This window comes from Mus caroli, chromosome 2, assembly GCF_900094665.2.
Source record: "Mus caroli chromosome 2, CAROLI_EIJ_v1.1, whole genome shotgun sequence".
Classification (NCBI taxonomy): domain Eukaryota; kingdom Metazoa; phylum Chordata; class Mammalia; order Rodentia; family Muridae; genus Mus; species Mus caroli.
In genome coordinates, this window is record NC_034571.1 from 23,297,326 (window position 1) to 23,312,550 (window position 15,225).

The window sequence follows — 15,225 nt, forward strand, 5'->3', positions numbered from 1 at the left end:
AGGAGAGGAGAGGAGAGGAGAAGAGAAGAGAAGAGAAGAGAAGAGAAGAGAAGAGAAGAGAAGAGAAGAGAAGAGAAGAGAAGAGAAGAGAAGAGAAGAAAGGGGGCAAGTACACAGAGAAATTCTGTCTCAAACTTCTCAAAGAACTTAAGGAGGACATGGGCTACCTGGGCTACACAGTGAAGCATTGTGAAGGAGGGAAGCTAGGGCGCTAGGGTGCTAGGGAAATGGTCCCATCAGTTATGAGCTTGCTACACAAACATAAGGACCTGGGTTGGTTCACAGAACCCATAACACAGCCTTGCATGGTGGCATGCATTTTTCACTGAGGAGGCAGGGACAGGAAAATCCTTGACTAACTTGTTTTGCCAACTTGGTATGCTCTAAGTTCAGTGGAAGACACTGTTTCAAAACTGCGGAGATGGTTCAGCAGGTGAAGACGCGCACCACCGAGCCTATCTGAGCTTGACCTCTGGAACCCATATGGTAGAAGGAATCAAATCCTGCATGTTGAATTTTGACTTCCACATCTTCCATATGCACACATGCCACTCACCCCCCCCCGACACACACACACACACACACACAAACAAATAAACAAGGTGAAGACCCGGAGACAGGCTCAGTAGGTGACATGGGTCAGTAGGTGACAAGGGAATGTGTCACCAATACTGACAACCTAAGTTCCATTCCAAGTGAAAGAGCAGATGCCCTCCAGCTGAACTCTGATCTTCACATGTGTACCATGGTATGTGCATGACCACACATACACACACACACAAATACCTAGACAGACAGGCAGGCAAGCCGACACAGATAAATGCCCATGTAAAGAATTCGTATTCTGGGACTGGAGAGATGGCTCAGGGGCTAAGAGCCCTGACTGTTCTTCCAGAGGTCTTGAGTTCAATTCCCAGCAACCACATACATGTTGGCTCACAACCATCTGTAATGGGATCCGAGGCCCTCTTCTGCTGTGTCTGAAGACTGTGATAGTGTACTCACATACATGAAATAAATACAGCCGAAGCGAGCAGGGCAGAAGTGAGTAAGCAAGCAGACCAGAGCGAGTGGAGCCATGGGGGAAAAAATTGGTATTCCATCCTGGGGAGTGGTGGTACATGTCTTTAATACTAGCGCTCAGGAGGCACGAGACAGGCAGATCTCTGTGAGTTTGAGGACAGCCTGATCAACAAATCGAGTCCAGGACAGTCAGGGCTGTTACACTGAGAAACCGTATCTTGAAAAATAAAACAAAACAAAACAACAACAAAATGGTATTCTGTACTTTGGTTTTGTTTTGGGGCTGTCCATGGTGTCAGTATTCTTTTTTCTTTTCTCTCTCTTATCTTTTTGAGATAAGTTCTTACTAGGTAGCCTTGGTTGATCTGAAACTCACTGACTAGACTAAGCTGGCCTCAAACTCAGAGATCTGCCTGCCTCTGCCTCGAAAATTCCTACCACCACCATCCCACCCTGCTCCTTCTCCACCACCCACTGATGTCAATATTCTTTTTTTTGTTTTTTTTGGTTTTTTGAGACAGGGTTTCTCTATATATCCCTGGCTGTCCTGGAACTCACTTTGTAGACCAGGCTGGCCTCGAACTCAGAAATCCTCCTGCCTCTGCCTCCTGAGTGCTGGGATTAAAGGCGTGGGCCACCACGCCCAGCTCTTCTTCTTCTTCTTCTTCTTCTTCTTCTTCTTCTTCTTCTTCTTCTTCTTCTTCTTCTTCTTTTTGATGTCAATATTCTTAATTGGCATCGGACTAAAGTGTGAAAACAGAATCTTATGAAGAAAAACAATGGACACGGGGTCACAGTGTTTGGTCGGGTCTAATAGGAGTGTATGCTGAATTTTCCTGGGGCTTTAGGACAATTCAAATGAGCAGTATGTGGAATGGCGGAATTTCGCAGCTACTTTTGAAATGATGCATCCCACACCACATTAAATAAATTGAAAACAAGTGTGCGTATCATCTGAGTGGGATGTCAATAATAACAGCAATAGGTCTGAGAAGGAAACTGCACAAAGGAAATAAGGACCGAAGACAAAGCTTAGCCTTAGAGCACTTGCCTAACATGCCCAAGGCTGTGGCGTCAAACTCCACACCACAAAAGCTCCAACCCAAACATAAAAGCCTCAGAAACTGAGCCGGGGCGTGGTGGAGCACACCTTTAATCCCAGCACTGTGGGAAGCAGAGGCAGGCGGATTTCTGAGTTCGAGGCCAGCCTGGTCTGCAAAGTGAGTTCCAGGACAGCCAGGGCTATACAGAGAAACCCTGTCTCGAAAAACCAAAACAGAAGAAAAATAAAAGCCTCAGAAACCATGTCAGGATCAAGAATGGGAAGGTGCCTAATGCTAACTCCTATTCCCTCTTCAGCATCTCCTCCAGGAGGCTTCCTAGCCGCTCCTCACCCTTCATGCTCCTCCTCATATCCGTCCCCAAGCTCCTCGCCCCATCTCCCTCCCAGTTCTGACTCCAGTGTGTCTTCCCCAGGCTCCTTTTCTATCCTGGCTTCTCCCTTTGTGTTTACCACCCCCTCCACTCTGCAATGCCCACTCCGCTTCCCCCAAACGCCCCTTCTTCCTTTGCCTCTTCAGGCTCCTCCTCTCAATCCTCATCCTCTCCTCCCTAGCTCTTTCTTCTCCTAGCATTCCTTTCATGCTCCCCACTCCAGAGCCTCCCCATCTCCTAGATTCTTCCCCCACTACACACTCCCAAATTTCTCGGGATCCTCCTCTCGCCACTCTCTCCTCATCCTGGATCTCGCTCTGCCACTTTCTCCGGCTCCTCCTCTCTTCAAGCTCCTTCCCTCTCCCTTTTCTCTGGATCTCCTCCTCCCCTTCTTCTCTCCGCCCCCTAACCTAAGTTCTCTCCAAGCTCCCCCTCCCTCTCCAGTCCTTCCCCTTTCCTTCCCCACCGCCCTCTGGACGCTCCTCCTCTCCCTCTAGGTCTTTGGCCCTGCCCACAGAATGATCGATGCGTCCGTCTGCAGGCGGGTCCTCGGCGCTCGGCTCGCCACGCCTGCGACGCTGCCATGGAGACGTAGCCGCGGCCTCCTGGCTCTGCCCGGGACCTGGATCCCTTGCGTCAGCAGGCTCACGCGTGTCCGCGAGCGCCGGTGGCAAAGTCTGCTTCGCTGGAGCATCCGGGCAAGCGGTGACTTTGCTGGCCGCTGGGGCGTAGGGCTCGCATCCTTCCTCCTTCCAGTAGCTCTCTGCTCCATAGCTGAGGACCACTTCTCTCACCAGCGGAGAGGAGACCCTGGGACCACCAACCGTCTGTGGGTTATTAAGGGACCTGCGATTGTCCATCCGCCTCATCCTTCCGCTCAGCTCATTAGCTACATCCGTGAGTAACCTCGCTTGAACTCTCTGGCACATAGAGGCTGCTCCTGGTGGTGAGGCCCCTACTGGGCCTGCCACCGACTACCCTCCCCTCCCCTCCCCTCCCGACAGTTTCTTCTCTTTGCAGTGTCACCCTTGGTAAGAGTGGAAGACTGGCTAGAAGAAAGGACCTGAACCAACGCTTAGTCCACATCCCCATTGTGTTTTGAGTGGTATGGACAGGCCAGCCCCTGCTGCAGACACCCTGGATACATCTCTTTGAGCTCAGCAGTATTGCAGCGGTAGTGGACACCTGGCAGGCTTCCCAGGAGTGGTGTGGAGTCACTGTCAACACTAGAGCACTTTGTAGGGAATGGCTCTCACGTGGCTTCTGAATGGTTGGAGATGTGTCTTGGATTCTCCTGCCCTCCTGAGGATCTTGCCTATGGAAGGTCTAAGTTACCTACTTTCACTATTAAGTTGAACAAGGACTCCCAAACTCAACAGCCATCAAGGCTGTTGGCCAACTAGTTACAAAACAAAGCAGCCAGCTGTTCCTGGCCTAGGAGGAAAGCCAGGTGTGCAGGACGCTGGGCCTGTGGGATGAGTGGGCGAGTCCCACTGGCAGAGAAGGCCCTGTCAGAATCCCATGCCCGCCTCCGGTACAGGGATACGTCCTTGCTCATTTGGCAACAACAGCAGCAGAAGTTGGAGTCTGTACCACCTAGTACATACCTGAGCAGAAGCCGCAGCATGTGGTACTCCCAGTATGGAAATGAGGCCATCTTAGTTCGAGACAAAAACCAGCTTGGGGTCTCTAGGGACACTGGCCAGTCTAAGTTTTGCTCAATCATGTAATTCCAGGGAGAAGACCCTTGATGGCCATGAAGATCAAGCCGTGTATAAAAACCCAACATCCAAGAATGTCATCCAACACTTTATTAGTGGCACAACAGGTACCTAGATGCTCCTCTCACTGCCCAAGCCCAGGAAATGCTTCCAAACAAAAGGGAAGCAAGAGAGACGCACACCCCGACCCTCACCTGCTGTGAGCTGCTGCTTGATAGAGAATGGATCAGGTCCAGGGTAAGGAGGTGACTCTTCTTGCAGGGTCCCAGATCTGTCAGCTCACTGCAGTGGCATGTGAAAGGGGCGCAGTGCTGGTAGTGACATTACTGCATTGTGATAGCATCCACACTAGCCACCAGATGTGGCCTCTTATATAGGTGTGTCGTCCTTAAGCAAAATGTGCCCCGAAGTGATTCCAAGCCTAATCTAAGTGTGGGAAAAGTGGATTCTGATGGTGACGAATTGGATCCTCTCTTCTACCAGGTTGCAAAGGCACTCGTTTAGAGGCTAGCACTGTCCACCCCATGGCTCTGCAAATGTGGGGATGCATTTTGTCAAAACTGAGCTTTCTAAATAAACATCTTAAAGACTCGTCCCTTTCTCATTTTCCTTGTGTAAAGCCTTACTCGGGGGGCTGGCGAGATGGCTCAGTGGGTAAGAGCACTGACTGCTCTTCTGAAGGTCCTGAGTTCAAATCCCAGTAACCACATGGTGGCTCACAACCACCTGTAATGAGATCTGACACCATCTTCTGGTGTGTCTGAGGTCAGCTACAGTGTACTCACATATAATAATAAATAAATCTTAAAAAAAAAAAAAACCTTACTCGGCTTTCTAGAATAACGGTAACGGTGGCGTGGTTGCTGAGAGCCACTGTCCGAGGGTTCGCGTGTCTCCTCACTCTGCACTGTGCTGTCAAACTGCTCCAGAGGCACCAACCCTCCCCGTGCACCTTGCTCTGCCCACTCATCAGGCAAATGACACTTGGCTTGTAACGTGTGCAAAAGGCATGTCTCATCCATGGCTGTACTCACGGTACTCTGTATCTCGTTGCAGATGTGCACATTTGTGTTACAACTGTCAGGATACGGTGCATCCCTCAAACACTTCATCCAGCCTGACTAGCTGGAGCCTCCTGAGCAGCCTAGGTCCTTTGGCTCAGCCCCAGCCGAAATCAAGGGTATGGGTTAGACTTTTGTAATGCATTCCTGTAAATATAGAGGAAGCCCATAAATAGTATGGGTTGGTTGGCCTGACCTGGGGGCCTAACACTTGGAAGCGGTTCCAAGTTCATTAGTTTCTGTCAAGCCTTTCAGTTCAATTGGAAGTGCTGCAAGCAAGCTTCGTGTGCATCTGGAGTTCCCACTACCTGCTCACACATTATCCTAACCCAAGGCCGTCTGTCTGAATCAGACACTGCACATTAACTTGGAGAGAGACCACAGATGTGTTAGGACTGTGAGCACTTGGGCCTCTGTCTTCAGGCAGATAGCAGATATGGGTAGCACACAGCATGATGCTCCATGTAGGACACTGGGAAGCCACTACGCTGCTTACACTGCAGAGGATGCCATCTGTGCTAGGAGGCCAGGCCAATGCCAAAAGACCTAGTCTGATGAGAAGGGTTAGTGTCAGCAAGAGTGCCAAAGTAGCCTGACCCACTCTGGATGGGATGGACATTCCCTAGAGCCCAGTGACCCTCCTCTCCGGGCTTCTCATTCCTTCTTCACGGTGCCTAAGCCACACCACGGCCAACTTGTAGTGAGCAGTATAGGGCTCTTTATATGTTCTCACACATTTCCACTTGGCCCACTACATTTGGAGGCCTATCCCACAAGTAACCTGTCAGTCAACTGCAGCACGGGACAGGTGGTATGGACATAGTGAGACCTCAAGAGAGGCATGACTTAGGACAGCAGGCAGTCTAAATGAGGACTGCAAAGGACTCCCCATACCCCAGCACCATGACAGGACAGCAGCTGCTCAAGTGCTTTGTGTGTTCTGTGAAAGGGCTTTGTGTGTTTGTGTATACTGTGTAGTGGGCTGGCCTTAAAGAACTCACAGCAGTTCTACCGAGAGCTATTAAGAGGTGAAGTGTAAGGACCTCGCCATGTGCCCTTACAGAGAGGCATTGCAGCAAAGAGCAGCACACAGACACAATCTTCTTTCCCTTTTTATTATGAAAACAAAACAAACACCCTAGGAGAAAGGTTCATGATTACCCGAGACACCAGAGTACTTCCTACTGTTTTTTTTTTTTTTTACTCTGTGGTGTTGAGGCCGGCATTGCAAAAAACAAGCTAAACTACTTACAATGGACTCATTTTCAGTAACTGACATTTACAGGAATATACTAGAAACGGCACTAAAAAGTTTTAAGAAAAGTTACGGTAAACTTGCATGCACATCATACAGAAAAGAAACGTTTTAAATATATATATATATATATAGATATATATATAAAAAAAGGAAAGCCTCTGGAAGTGTTATGCCAGGAGCAGGGACAGTGATGAACAGGACAAAGCTTTAACAGTGGCTTGCATTTCCCAAGTGACTGTAAAGCCATGACAGCTGCAGAAGGACAAAACCCAGAAAACCACACAAGAAAATGTCTCCAGTCTGTAAGCAAGCTGAGCTACCTAGCCTGCGGAGGTCTGAACCACAAGGACTCTGCCAAGTGGCCACCCCAGCCCTGCATGTGACCTCTAGGAAGCCTGTAGACAGCTGCCCTCCACCTCTGCACAGGACAGTCTAAGTCCCCGCATGTAACTCACAGGAGGGGATGGCAGTTACCCCGCAGCCTGGCATTGTGGGGACCGGGGTCCTCCAAAACTCTGAAGACAAAACAATTTAAGTCTGGACAAAAAGAAAAAAAAGTTAAAAGCACCAATGACCAAGGCTGCTTACTAGGGACCACAGCCACAGGAATGCCAGACCTCCACCCCATGCCCAGCTCTGTACTACCACCCTGCTGTGGGGACATCACCTCAGAGCCAGACTCTGCTTGCCTAGCAGCTCACAGGGGCACTCACTCTACACATGCCCAGGCAATGTGCCCTGCCTAGGCACACTGGCCAAGCTGTCATGGTAGGCCACACCACTGAGACCCCATGTGAAGGAAGGCCTGTCAGTTTATTCTTGTTTATTTCTTACAGTCACAGCTTAAATATTCTATTAAAGATCTGTTTAAAAAATACCTTTGAAAAACAAGGGTAACCTTAAAAAAATGGAACCTTAAAATCCACTTATATCTTTATTATAAACAAAACTGGCTTACACGTTTAACTGGCTGATAACTCACCAGGCGTCTAGACATGCCAGCCAGCCAGCCAGCCACTTCCCGAGCTTGACACCCACTGCCTGTGCACATCGAGGGCTGGTGGGATCGACTTTAGAAACTTTAAATATCTCCCATGTATGAATGGTGAGGACGAGTCCTTGGCTCTGCCTAGAAGCAATGGAAGAAACCGCAAGAACCACCCCCAGCCCAAGTAAAACTACACAACACAAGGCCCTGCACTTGGCGCTCTCAGGTGGGGGTCAAGAGAACCAGTCTCTTTCTGGGGCTAACTGGAAATTCTTGAACAGGGACCCGTGTCAAAAGTAGAAAGGTCAAGGAGAGCCTCTGCACACTGCAGTGGCAGGTGCTTCCAGGCCTGGGAGACTGGCCAGTGCACTCCTGGCTGAGGCCACAATGCTCAGAGATAATCCAAGGCTGACCCTGCATTCCAAAACCATTCGGCAGCCTCAAAAACAACAAACCCAACAGGACCTTCTGTTAAACTCTGTATATTATTACTTTTTACAATAGAAAATTAAATGTCAAGACCTAGGCCTGATATACATGACTTTTCTCTCAGCTTACATACAAAGCTTGTGTTGAAGAACCGAGGTTCCTCCGTTGATGTCTTTTAAAAGACCAGAAGTTAGTAAGAAAAAACTGAATAGATACCATAAAATGAAGATGTGCTACAGCTGAAGGGCGTCTACGCTTGCAAAGTCCCCACATTTCATTAAAAAAAAAAAAAAAAACAAAAACAAAAAAACAAAAAACAAACAGCCAATGAGCTCAGAGAAGCCAGCCATGATGAGCACCAGGACCAGAGGCGCCCCGCCACGGGCCTGTCTCTGTCGCAGAGGACAGCATCCTCTCCATGTTCCTCACAATGCACTTATTTATGGGTTTTTCTCTTCTTTTTTTTTCTTTTTCATTTTTTAAAAAATGACCAATGATGTTAATAAATAAAGTATTTATATATACATAAAACTGGGGCGGTGGTTCAGAGCGTTAGGCGGTGGCAGCCAGGCAGCACTAGCAAAGTGGGGACTCTGGGCTGGACTTCTGTAGAAAATGGATGAACTTACAAAAAAGGTTTGTTTTTGTTTTTGTTTTTTAATCTTTTTTTGTTTGTTTGTTTTTATTCCCTTAAGTTGAGGTAAAAGTTTCGGTGTCCCGAAATCTGCACGCTGCACACACAGCCAAAGGACCAGGGAACTCAGAACCCCTCTTCCTCCACACCCAACCCCGAGGTGGGAGGCTCTGGTCTGCAGCTACCAGGACCCTCCACTAGGGCCCAGGCTGGTTCCCATGGGCTGACACATCTGTCTTCAGCCCCTGTGGAGAGAAGTAACCTGCTGGTTAGTGTTCTAACAGCTTTCAAACACAGAACCCGCTCCAGAGAGACACCCTTGCAAAGCTTCCTTCAAGTTACTAAGGGAGAGGCTGGTCCTGAGGAGGGATTGGGCAGGTCCAGCCACGCCTCCAGCCCACCGTGTCTATGGCCATCAGGTTAGCATCCCAGGAGCAGTCTCCAAACAACTAAATGGAGCTGCAAAGGCATTTCCCCCGCAGAGCTCGGCCCTCTCATGGGGTCTGGTGCACGTGCGAGGCTCTCCGCCCTACCGGAGCACAGCTGGAAGAGATCATAACACTGAAGTAAAAGAAAACCTGCACACCATGGAACGAAAGTATATTAACCATAGGAGGGGACACTGCGTTGGCGTGCACCACGTCCATCTGTCCAGCTCTGTCCCAGTCCGAGTTCACTCTGAGTCACTGCTGTCGGAGCTCGATCCACTGGAGCTACTGCTTGCAGACTCAGAGGAGCTGCTACTGCTGAGCCTTGACGGGCCTCCTGAGGGAGCTGAGCCGGACTTCTCTGCAAGGACACAGGAGGGGAGAGACCCTTGCTGAGCAGTGTGCCACACTGTCACAGGTCACCTGTCTGGCCACAAGGCTGCACTAAGACACTTGTCTAGGTAGGATCGCCACTGAGTCTCAGACTCTGACCAGTGCCTATACATCTGCTGTTCTAGAGCATCTCTGAAGCCAAAGCAAAAGGAAGGGACAAAAATACCTACTCACCCAATCTAAGGCCTAGCAAACCCTATGTAGAAGCCCTGGACTGGAGACAGTGCTTGCTCACGGTACCAATTTAACATGGTAGGTTAGAAAGCCAGAAACCCACCACTTTCAACAAGGTGGTGACCTATGTTTAGGGGTGAGCAGGCCCTCGGCATCAAGACCAACCCCAAGAGATCCTTCCAAGAGCCCAACTGCATAGACCTTTAGAAGGTCTGTCTCTCTCACACACACACACACAACACACAACACACACACACCTGTAACCACCCCCAACGCCCAAAGATGCCTCCACTCCTAAAGGCTAGGAGGTGCTTGGAGGTTGACATGTTCTCCTGCCCACAATGAAAGGCCTCAATGGTTACCTTTCTTAGTGGGTTTTTTGCTGTTCAGTTGTCCACTGACATCCTGCAGCCGCCTCTCCAGCTCCTTTTTCTTCTCCTGAGCTAGCTCCTCTTTCGATTTGGCTGCCTGCTTCTTCCCGCTTGTTGCTGTGGAGTAAGTGAGCGTAAGTCCCAGTCCCACACACCTGTGCACGCACCACCACCACCACCGGCCTTGCTGCAGGATCAGTGTATCTCTGACACGGGAGCTGGAGCAGGAAATTGCAGGGTGACCTGGAACCACCACTGACACACCATATCTACTGAGTACTCCCGCATATCCTCATCTCTCTATCTCCCTGGCTCCAGAGCCTGGGCTATGACCTGTCATCTGTTCCTATGGGAAGGGCACAGACCCTGTCTCAGTCCTCCCACAGCACAGCTCCTCCTCCTGCCTGAGCCACAGAGACTGCCATGGTCTAGGAAAGAGTCCAGCTTTCACTCCCTGGCCCCTGGATCACCCTCCTCCTCAAGCTTGTTGTTCCAGAGTGATAAAGGACCAAACACACCTCACTCAACAGCCACATGTAGGCTGGCATGAGCCTAGATAGTGAGGGGCTGCCTTGGGACTTCTCTTCCTCCCAGCTTCTAGCACCTGCAAACCCAGGCAGTGACTGGTCCCTGTCTGCTGAAACCATCAAATTCAGGGTGAACTTTAGGTCAGGGTCCATCCTGTGGAGATTCTGTACAGACATCACCAGTGAAGGGAATGGGACTCTTCCCTACAGCCAAAGCCCCAGAAGGAGCCTTAGGAAAGGGAATGAGAAGGGCCCTACCTGGACGTGAATGAATGGGCTGAGCCAACCCCACATCATATTTCTCACGACAGGCCAGTTGGGGCCCAATACGAATCTTCCCTATCAGAGAACAGGGAAGAGGATGTGGCAGCACGAATGCACTGGCTGAGCACAGATGTCCTTGGGGCCTGTGGTAGGCAGGCAGGCTTAAACAGCAAGGCAGCTGTGGGCCCAGTGCCTGCTCTCAGGGGCTGCAGGGGCTACCAGAGCCATGCTCTCCCAGACAACTTACACAATGGTTTCCTCTGCTTTTTTTGTAAACAAGACTTGACATATCTCTCCAGTTCCCGCAGCGTGGTTGGTTTCAGGGTCTCAAAGTCAATCTCAATCTCGTCTGGGTTTGAGTCCCGAAGCGAGGGCTCCCGAGACTGAATGATGTGCACCACACGCCCCAGCTTCTCGCCGGGCAGCCGGTTGATGTCCAGGCTAAGTTGCCGCTTTTCATCATAGCTCATGGGCAGGCCCTCCTCCTCCTCCTCTGAGTCATAGGACGCAGATGCCTGCTTGCCGCCCTTCTTGAGCTGTCTGAGGCAGAAGACAGAGCCATGTGGCATTGAGTCTCAGTTACCTATCCCACCACCTAGCCCCTTTCTCCTTCACTAAAGACCGTTCTCTTCCCTAGAGGTCCCCTAGGGCTCCTCAGGAACAAGAGCTGGGCAAACCGAGGGTGTCTGGTTTGCCTGCCAGAGACAGGCAAGACCCTACTTCGGGGTCAGAATAGCTGCTTCCTGGCCCAGGGTCCAGTCAGGAACTACCTACCACCTCTCAAACCTAAGAAGTCAGAACCAGATCGCCACATTCATACTATTTAAAATTTGGAAAGGAAGAGAAAAGGCTAGGGACAGAGATCATAATGACATGGTCGATGCAGTCCGAGCACGTCAGTCACTGAGTGTGAGTGGCTGACAGAAAAGGAAGAGATGGTCACATGAGAAACAAGACCTTCAGTGATAAAGTTACCAAGCTGGTAAAACACACCATGCAAACTCAACAGGCAGGCAAGATGGTAGTAAAACCTTGCCTCTGAGATGGTAGGGAAAGCCAAACATGGCTATATTGTATTTTTACAAAGAAGGCTACAGGGTTAGTGAGACAGTTTGGTAGATGAAGGGTTGTAAATCCTAGTTTAATCCCCAGTATATACATACTGCAATGGGAGACTCCTCTCTTGTAGACTGTCCTCTGACTTCCACGTATACACTGTGGTATGTATGTACGTATACACACACACACACACACACACACACACTCACACACACACACACGACTTTCTAATTATTTATTGAGACAGGTTCTCAATATATAGCCCTGGCTGGCCTGAAATGCACGCTGTAGACCAGGCTGGCCCTGACCTCACAGAGATCGTCTCTGACTCCTCAGTGCTTGGATGAACAATGTGTGGCACTGTGCCTACTCAGCACCACAAGTGATTTTAAAGAGTTTAAAGGGGGGGGGGGGGTCCTGAAGAGATGGTTCAGTGGCCAAGAGCTCTGTTCTTACAGAAGACCTGGATCTCAGTGCCCACACAGCAGCTTACAACTACCTATAACACCAGTTCCAGGGAGCTGATATCCTTTGTTGGCTTCTGAGGGGGACACATATTCATGGTACACAGTTAGGCATGCAGGCAACACATAAAAAAAAAAAAAAAAAAAAAAAAAGAAAAAAAAAAAAAAAAAAAAAAAACCTTTTTAAAGCAAGTCCAGGTGTGGTGATGCACACCTTGATCCCAGCACCCAGGAGGCAGAGACAGGTAGATCTGTGTTTGAGGCCATCCTGTGAGCAGTGAGCTCCAGGACAGAGAAGCCCTGTCCCAAACCAAACCAAACCAAACCAAACCAAACCAAACCAAACCAAACCAAACCAAACAAAAGATTAAAAGTGACAAGAGGTGTCTCAAAAAACCAAAACAAACCAAAACCAAAAACCAAAACTGTCAATAGGGAAGGCTTCCTGTCAAGGACTGTTCTCTAGAAGAGACTAGAAACTGACAAAGTCTTGACCATATGTCAACTGCCCATGAAGACACCTCAGACCTGCAGATAGATGTATATATTAAAGCCAGGCCACAGAATGTAGAGTGGAGGAGTCTCCCAACATACTCAACTGCCAGGAAATAGAAAAAAGGTAAATAGTCTTCTCAAAAACTGTCCCTAATTACTCTGAAATATTATACAGTACCATTCTGGGGATCAGCATTATACAGATTCCAAATCCAGACAAAGAGAGTATGAAAAAAATCCTGATTTCTATATCCTTTCCAAGGGAGAGAACAAGGAGAGGGGAAGGCAGGTGGGAACAGAGCCCACCCTGCATGGCTCCAGGGCTGCACACACTGTTCTCCTGAACCTAGGCACTCAAGCCTTCCCAGCCCGTTCCCAAGCAGCCCTCTAAGCCATCAGCCTCACTGCTGCCACCTCCTGCATCGCCACCAATCCAAGGCAGTGTCCTTGCTTGCATGACCTCTGCCCAAGAACTTGTCCTCCACAATGGCCACAATGTGACCTCTTCCTCTGAGGATGCCTTATCAAAGCAGAGCACTTGGCAGTCTACACGTATCCTCTCAGCTTTCCCCCAGTAGCATAACTCCACCCAAAGAAGCTGTCTGCTAGCCTCCCCTAAGTTCTGTACCCAGCTCCCACTGCCTACCGGCTCACCTGCTGACGGCAGCTAATGTTCCCACCCAGCTACAGAGAACCCTCTTCTTCCCCAAAGCCCCAGCCCAGTTGCCATGGAGCCAAGGCTCCATGTCCCAGATATGGCAGTCCTGGGGCCCTGAGGTATCTGAGGGCCTGGCAGGCGACCACCCACCTGCTGGCTGTGGTTGTGCTGTTGGCCTTCTTGGTGGGAGCCTTCTTCTGCTGGGCCTGCTTGGCTGCTGGGGCTGCCTTGGCCTTCTTCTCCTCCTCAGACTTGGCCTTGTGCTTCTCCTTCTCTTTGTCTTTGTCCTTGTCTTTCTTCTTCTTTTCCTTTTCCTTCTTCTCCTTCTTCTTCTTTGGTTTGTTCACTGGGGCCTGAGACAAGGCAGCCAGCTGTTCGTGCACGGCCTTTAGCTAGAAAAGAGCAAGCAGCTAAGCGGGTACTCTGGGCAGGTCTGCACCCCTGTGGCTGCCTCAACTATGACCCCACTCTGCCTCTGGAAGCCAGAGAGATGCAGGGAAGCACGTCCCAGCCCACTCTGCCCCTCTCTGTGCCTGCTGGTGAGTCATGTCACCTTCTGAACCTGTTCACTCACCTATGGGGGACAGGGACCCACCTCCCAGGGTGGTTGCACATAGGCTGGGCTTGGGGCAGGTGACACAGGAGGAACTTGGTAATAGCAACTAATACTTTCATCATTAATGCTTATCTTTCAGATGAGAGGACTAGTGTAAGCACCTGCACAGAGGAGACATTCAACAGCTGATCCTGGAAGGCTCCGCAGCCAGTCTGCGGGATCAAAGCGAAACAATGACAGCGGCTCGTCCTCCCGTGGCCCGACCAGCAGCCGGCAAGACAGAGTGCTGCACTCATGTCTGGGGAGGGGCCGCGACCCACCATGTACAGGTAAGCAGGTGGCCTGCGTGGCTCCTGGGTACCTCAGGAAAAGCTCCATAGCCAACAGGGGAAGGTACCATGCAGTGGGAAGGACTCAGCAGCCCTAAGGCCACACCCTTCACAGCCAATTCCCTGCTCCATGACCTCAGCATCCCAGAGTCTGACATGCAGCTCCGTCTGGAGACACTCTACTCTCCTAGCCCTGCCTCCCCCTGGAGCCACCTGCTCACGCACACTACTGTCTTGGTGGCTATGTTCTGACTTCGAAGGGCTGGCTGCCACACCTGGCAAAGTAGTTCATACAGCTGGACTGTTCCTCAGAACAGTCAGGTCACCTCATTCTGCACAGCAGGGAGAATGAGGCAGAGGAGGACATGAGAGGCACAGATTTGAGACAGGCTCTGAGGGGTTCTTGGAACCTGGAGCACACCCACTGTAGCTGCTACTTAAAAGACATTTCTGTGGCCTGTGTATGACCCCCAGGCCTTTCTGGAGAGCCCAGCCCCCAGGGACCCAAGAATGTGTCAGGCACACAAGAGCTTTCAGCCACTTATGTGCTCTTGGGTGTCAGACTCCAGCCTCCTCAGACCCAGGAAGGTTCTGTGAGCAAGCCCACCAGCACAGACAAGGGCCGCAGCAGGTGAAGGGAAGGAAAGGAAAAAGGATGGCCGGTCAGGGCCAGCTCAGGCAGCTAGGCTTGGTGGCCCCTGCCCAGTGGGAAGCAGCAGAGGCGCTTATCCTCACCTGCTCCTGCAGCTCAGCCAGCCGAGTGGCTCGCTCCTCTTCTGAGTCTGAGCTGCCTGAATCTGAAGAGCTCTCCTCACTACTGCGGCTGCTCTCAGCCCCCTTGCTCGCGATGGGGGCTGTGGGAGCGGGCAGCGCAGGCGCCTCCATGGGCTCATCAGGCATCTTGGCAAACCTCATCTCAAACACATCCTGGAGAAAAAGAGGGACATCTCAACACATGC

At 50.5% G+C, this 15,225-nt stretch overlaps 2 protein-coding genes across 10 annotated transcripts in view; one reads left to right on the top strand and one right to left on the bottom strand.

The window, feature by feature from the left end:
- The first annotated feature begins 2,981 nt into the window (after positions 1 to 2,981).
- Positions 2,982 to 4,770, top strand: Brd3os (BRD3 opposite strand). 2 transcript variants are annotated; one of them, XM_029470151.1, is made up of 2 exons: positions 2,982 to 3,354; positions 3,462 to 4,770. In XM_029470151.1, the coding sequence occupies exon 2, from the start codon at positions 3,933 to 3,935 to the stop codon at positions 4,185 to 4,187; it is 255 nt and encodes an 84-aa protein (XP_029326011.1). In that variant the 5' UTR covers positions 2,982 to 3,354; positions 3,462 to 3,932; the 3' UTR covers positions 4,188 to 4,770. The 2 variants fall into 2 exon arrangements, with proteins under 2 accessions (XP_029326011.1, XP_029326009.1); XM_029470149.1 differs by having other exon boundaries at positions 3,478 to 4,770.
- Positions 4,771 to 6,335: 1,565 nt separating this feature from the next.
- Brd3 (bromodomain containing 3) overlaps positions 6,336 to 15,225 on the bottom strand; it is a 58,402-nt gene continuing 49,512 nt past the window's right edge. For 6 of the 8 annotated variants that reach the window (XM_021181866.2, XM_021181859.2, XM_029473367.1 and 3 more), the window contains exons 8-13: positions 15,002 to 15,193; positions 14,099 to 14,149; positions 13,532 to 13,773; positions 10,953 to 11,245; positions 9,906 to 10,031; positions 6,336 to 9,337 (exon numbers count right to left, since the gene is read on the bottom strand). In XM_021181866.2, coding sequence (XP_021037525.1) covers positions 9,222 to 9,337; positions 9,906 to 10,031; positions 10,953 to 11,245; positions 13,532 to 13,773; positions 14,099 to 14,149; positions 15,002 to 15,193 — 1,020 coding nt within the window. In that variant the 3' untranslated portion in view covers positions 6,336 to 9,221. The remainder of the gene's footprint in view (positions 9,338 to 9,905; positions 10,032 to 10,952; positions 11,246 to 13,531; positions 13,774 to 14,098; positions 14,150 to 15,001; positions 15,194 to 15,225) is intronic. The other 2 variants (XM_021181875.2, XM_021181884.2) reach the window with 1 other exon arrangement.

What these genes read in the sequence shown, in the direction of transcription:
- Brd3os (XM_029470151.1), top strand. Translation starts at nt 3,933, where the DNA reads ATGAGTGGGCGAGTCCCACTGGCAGAGAAGGCCCTGTCAGAATCCCAT.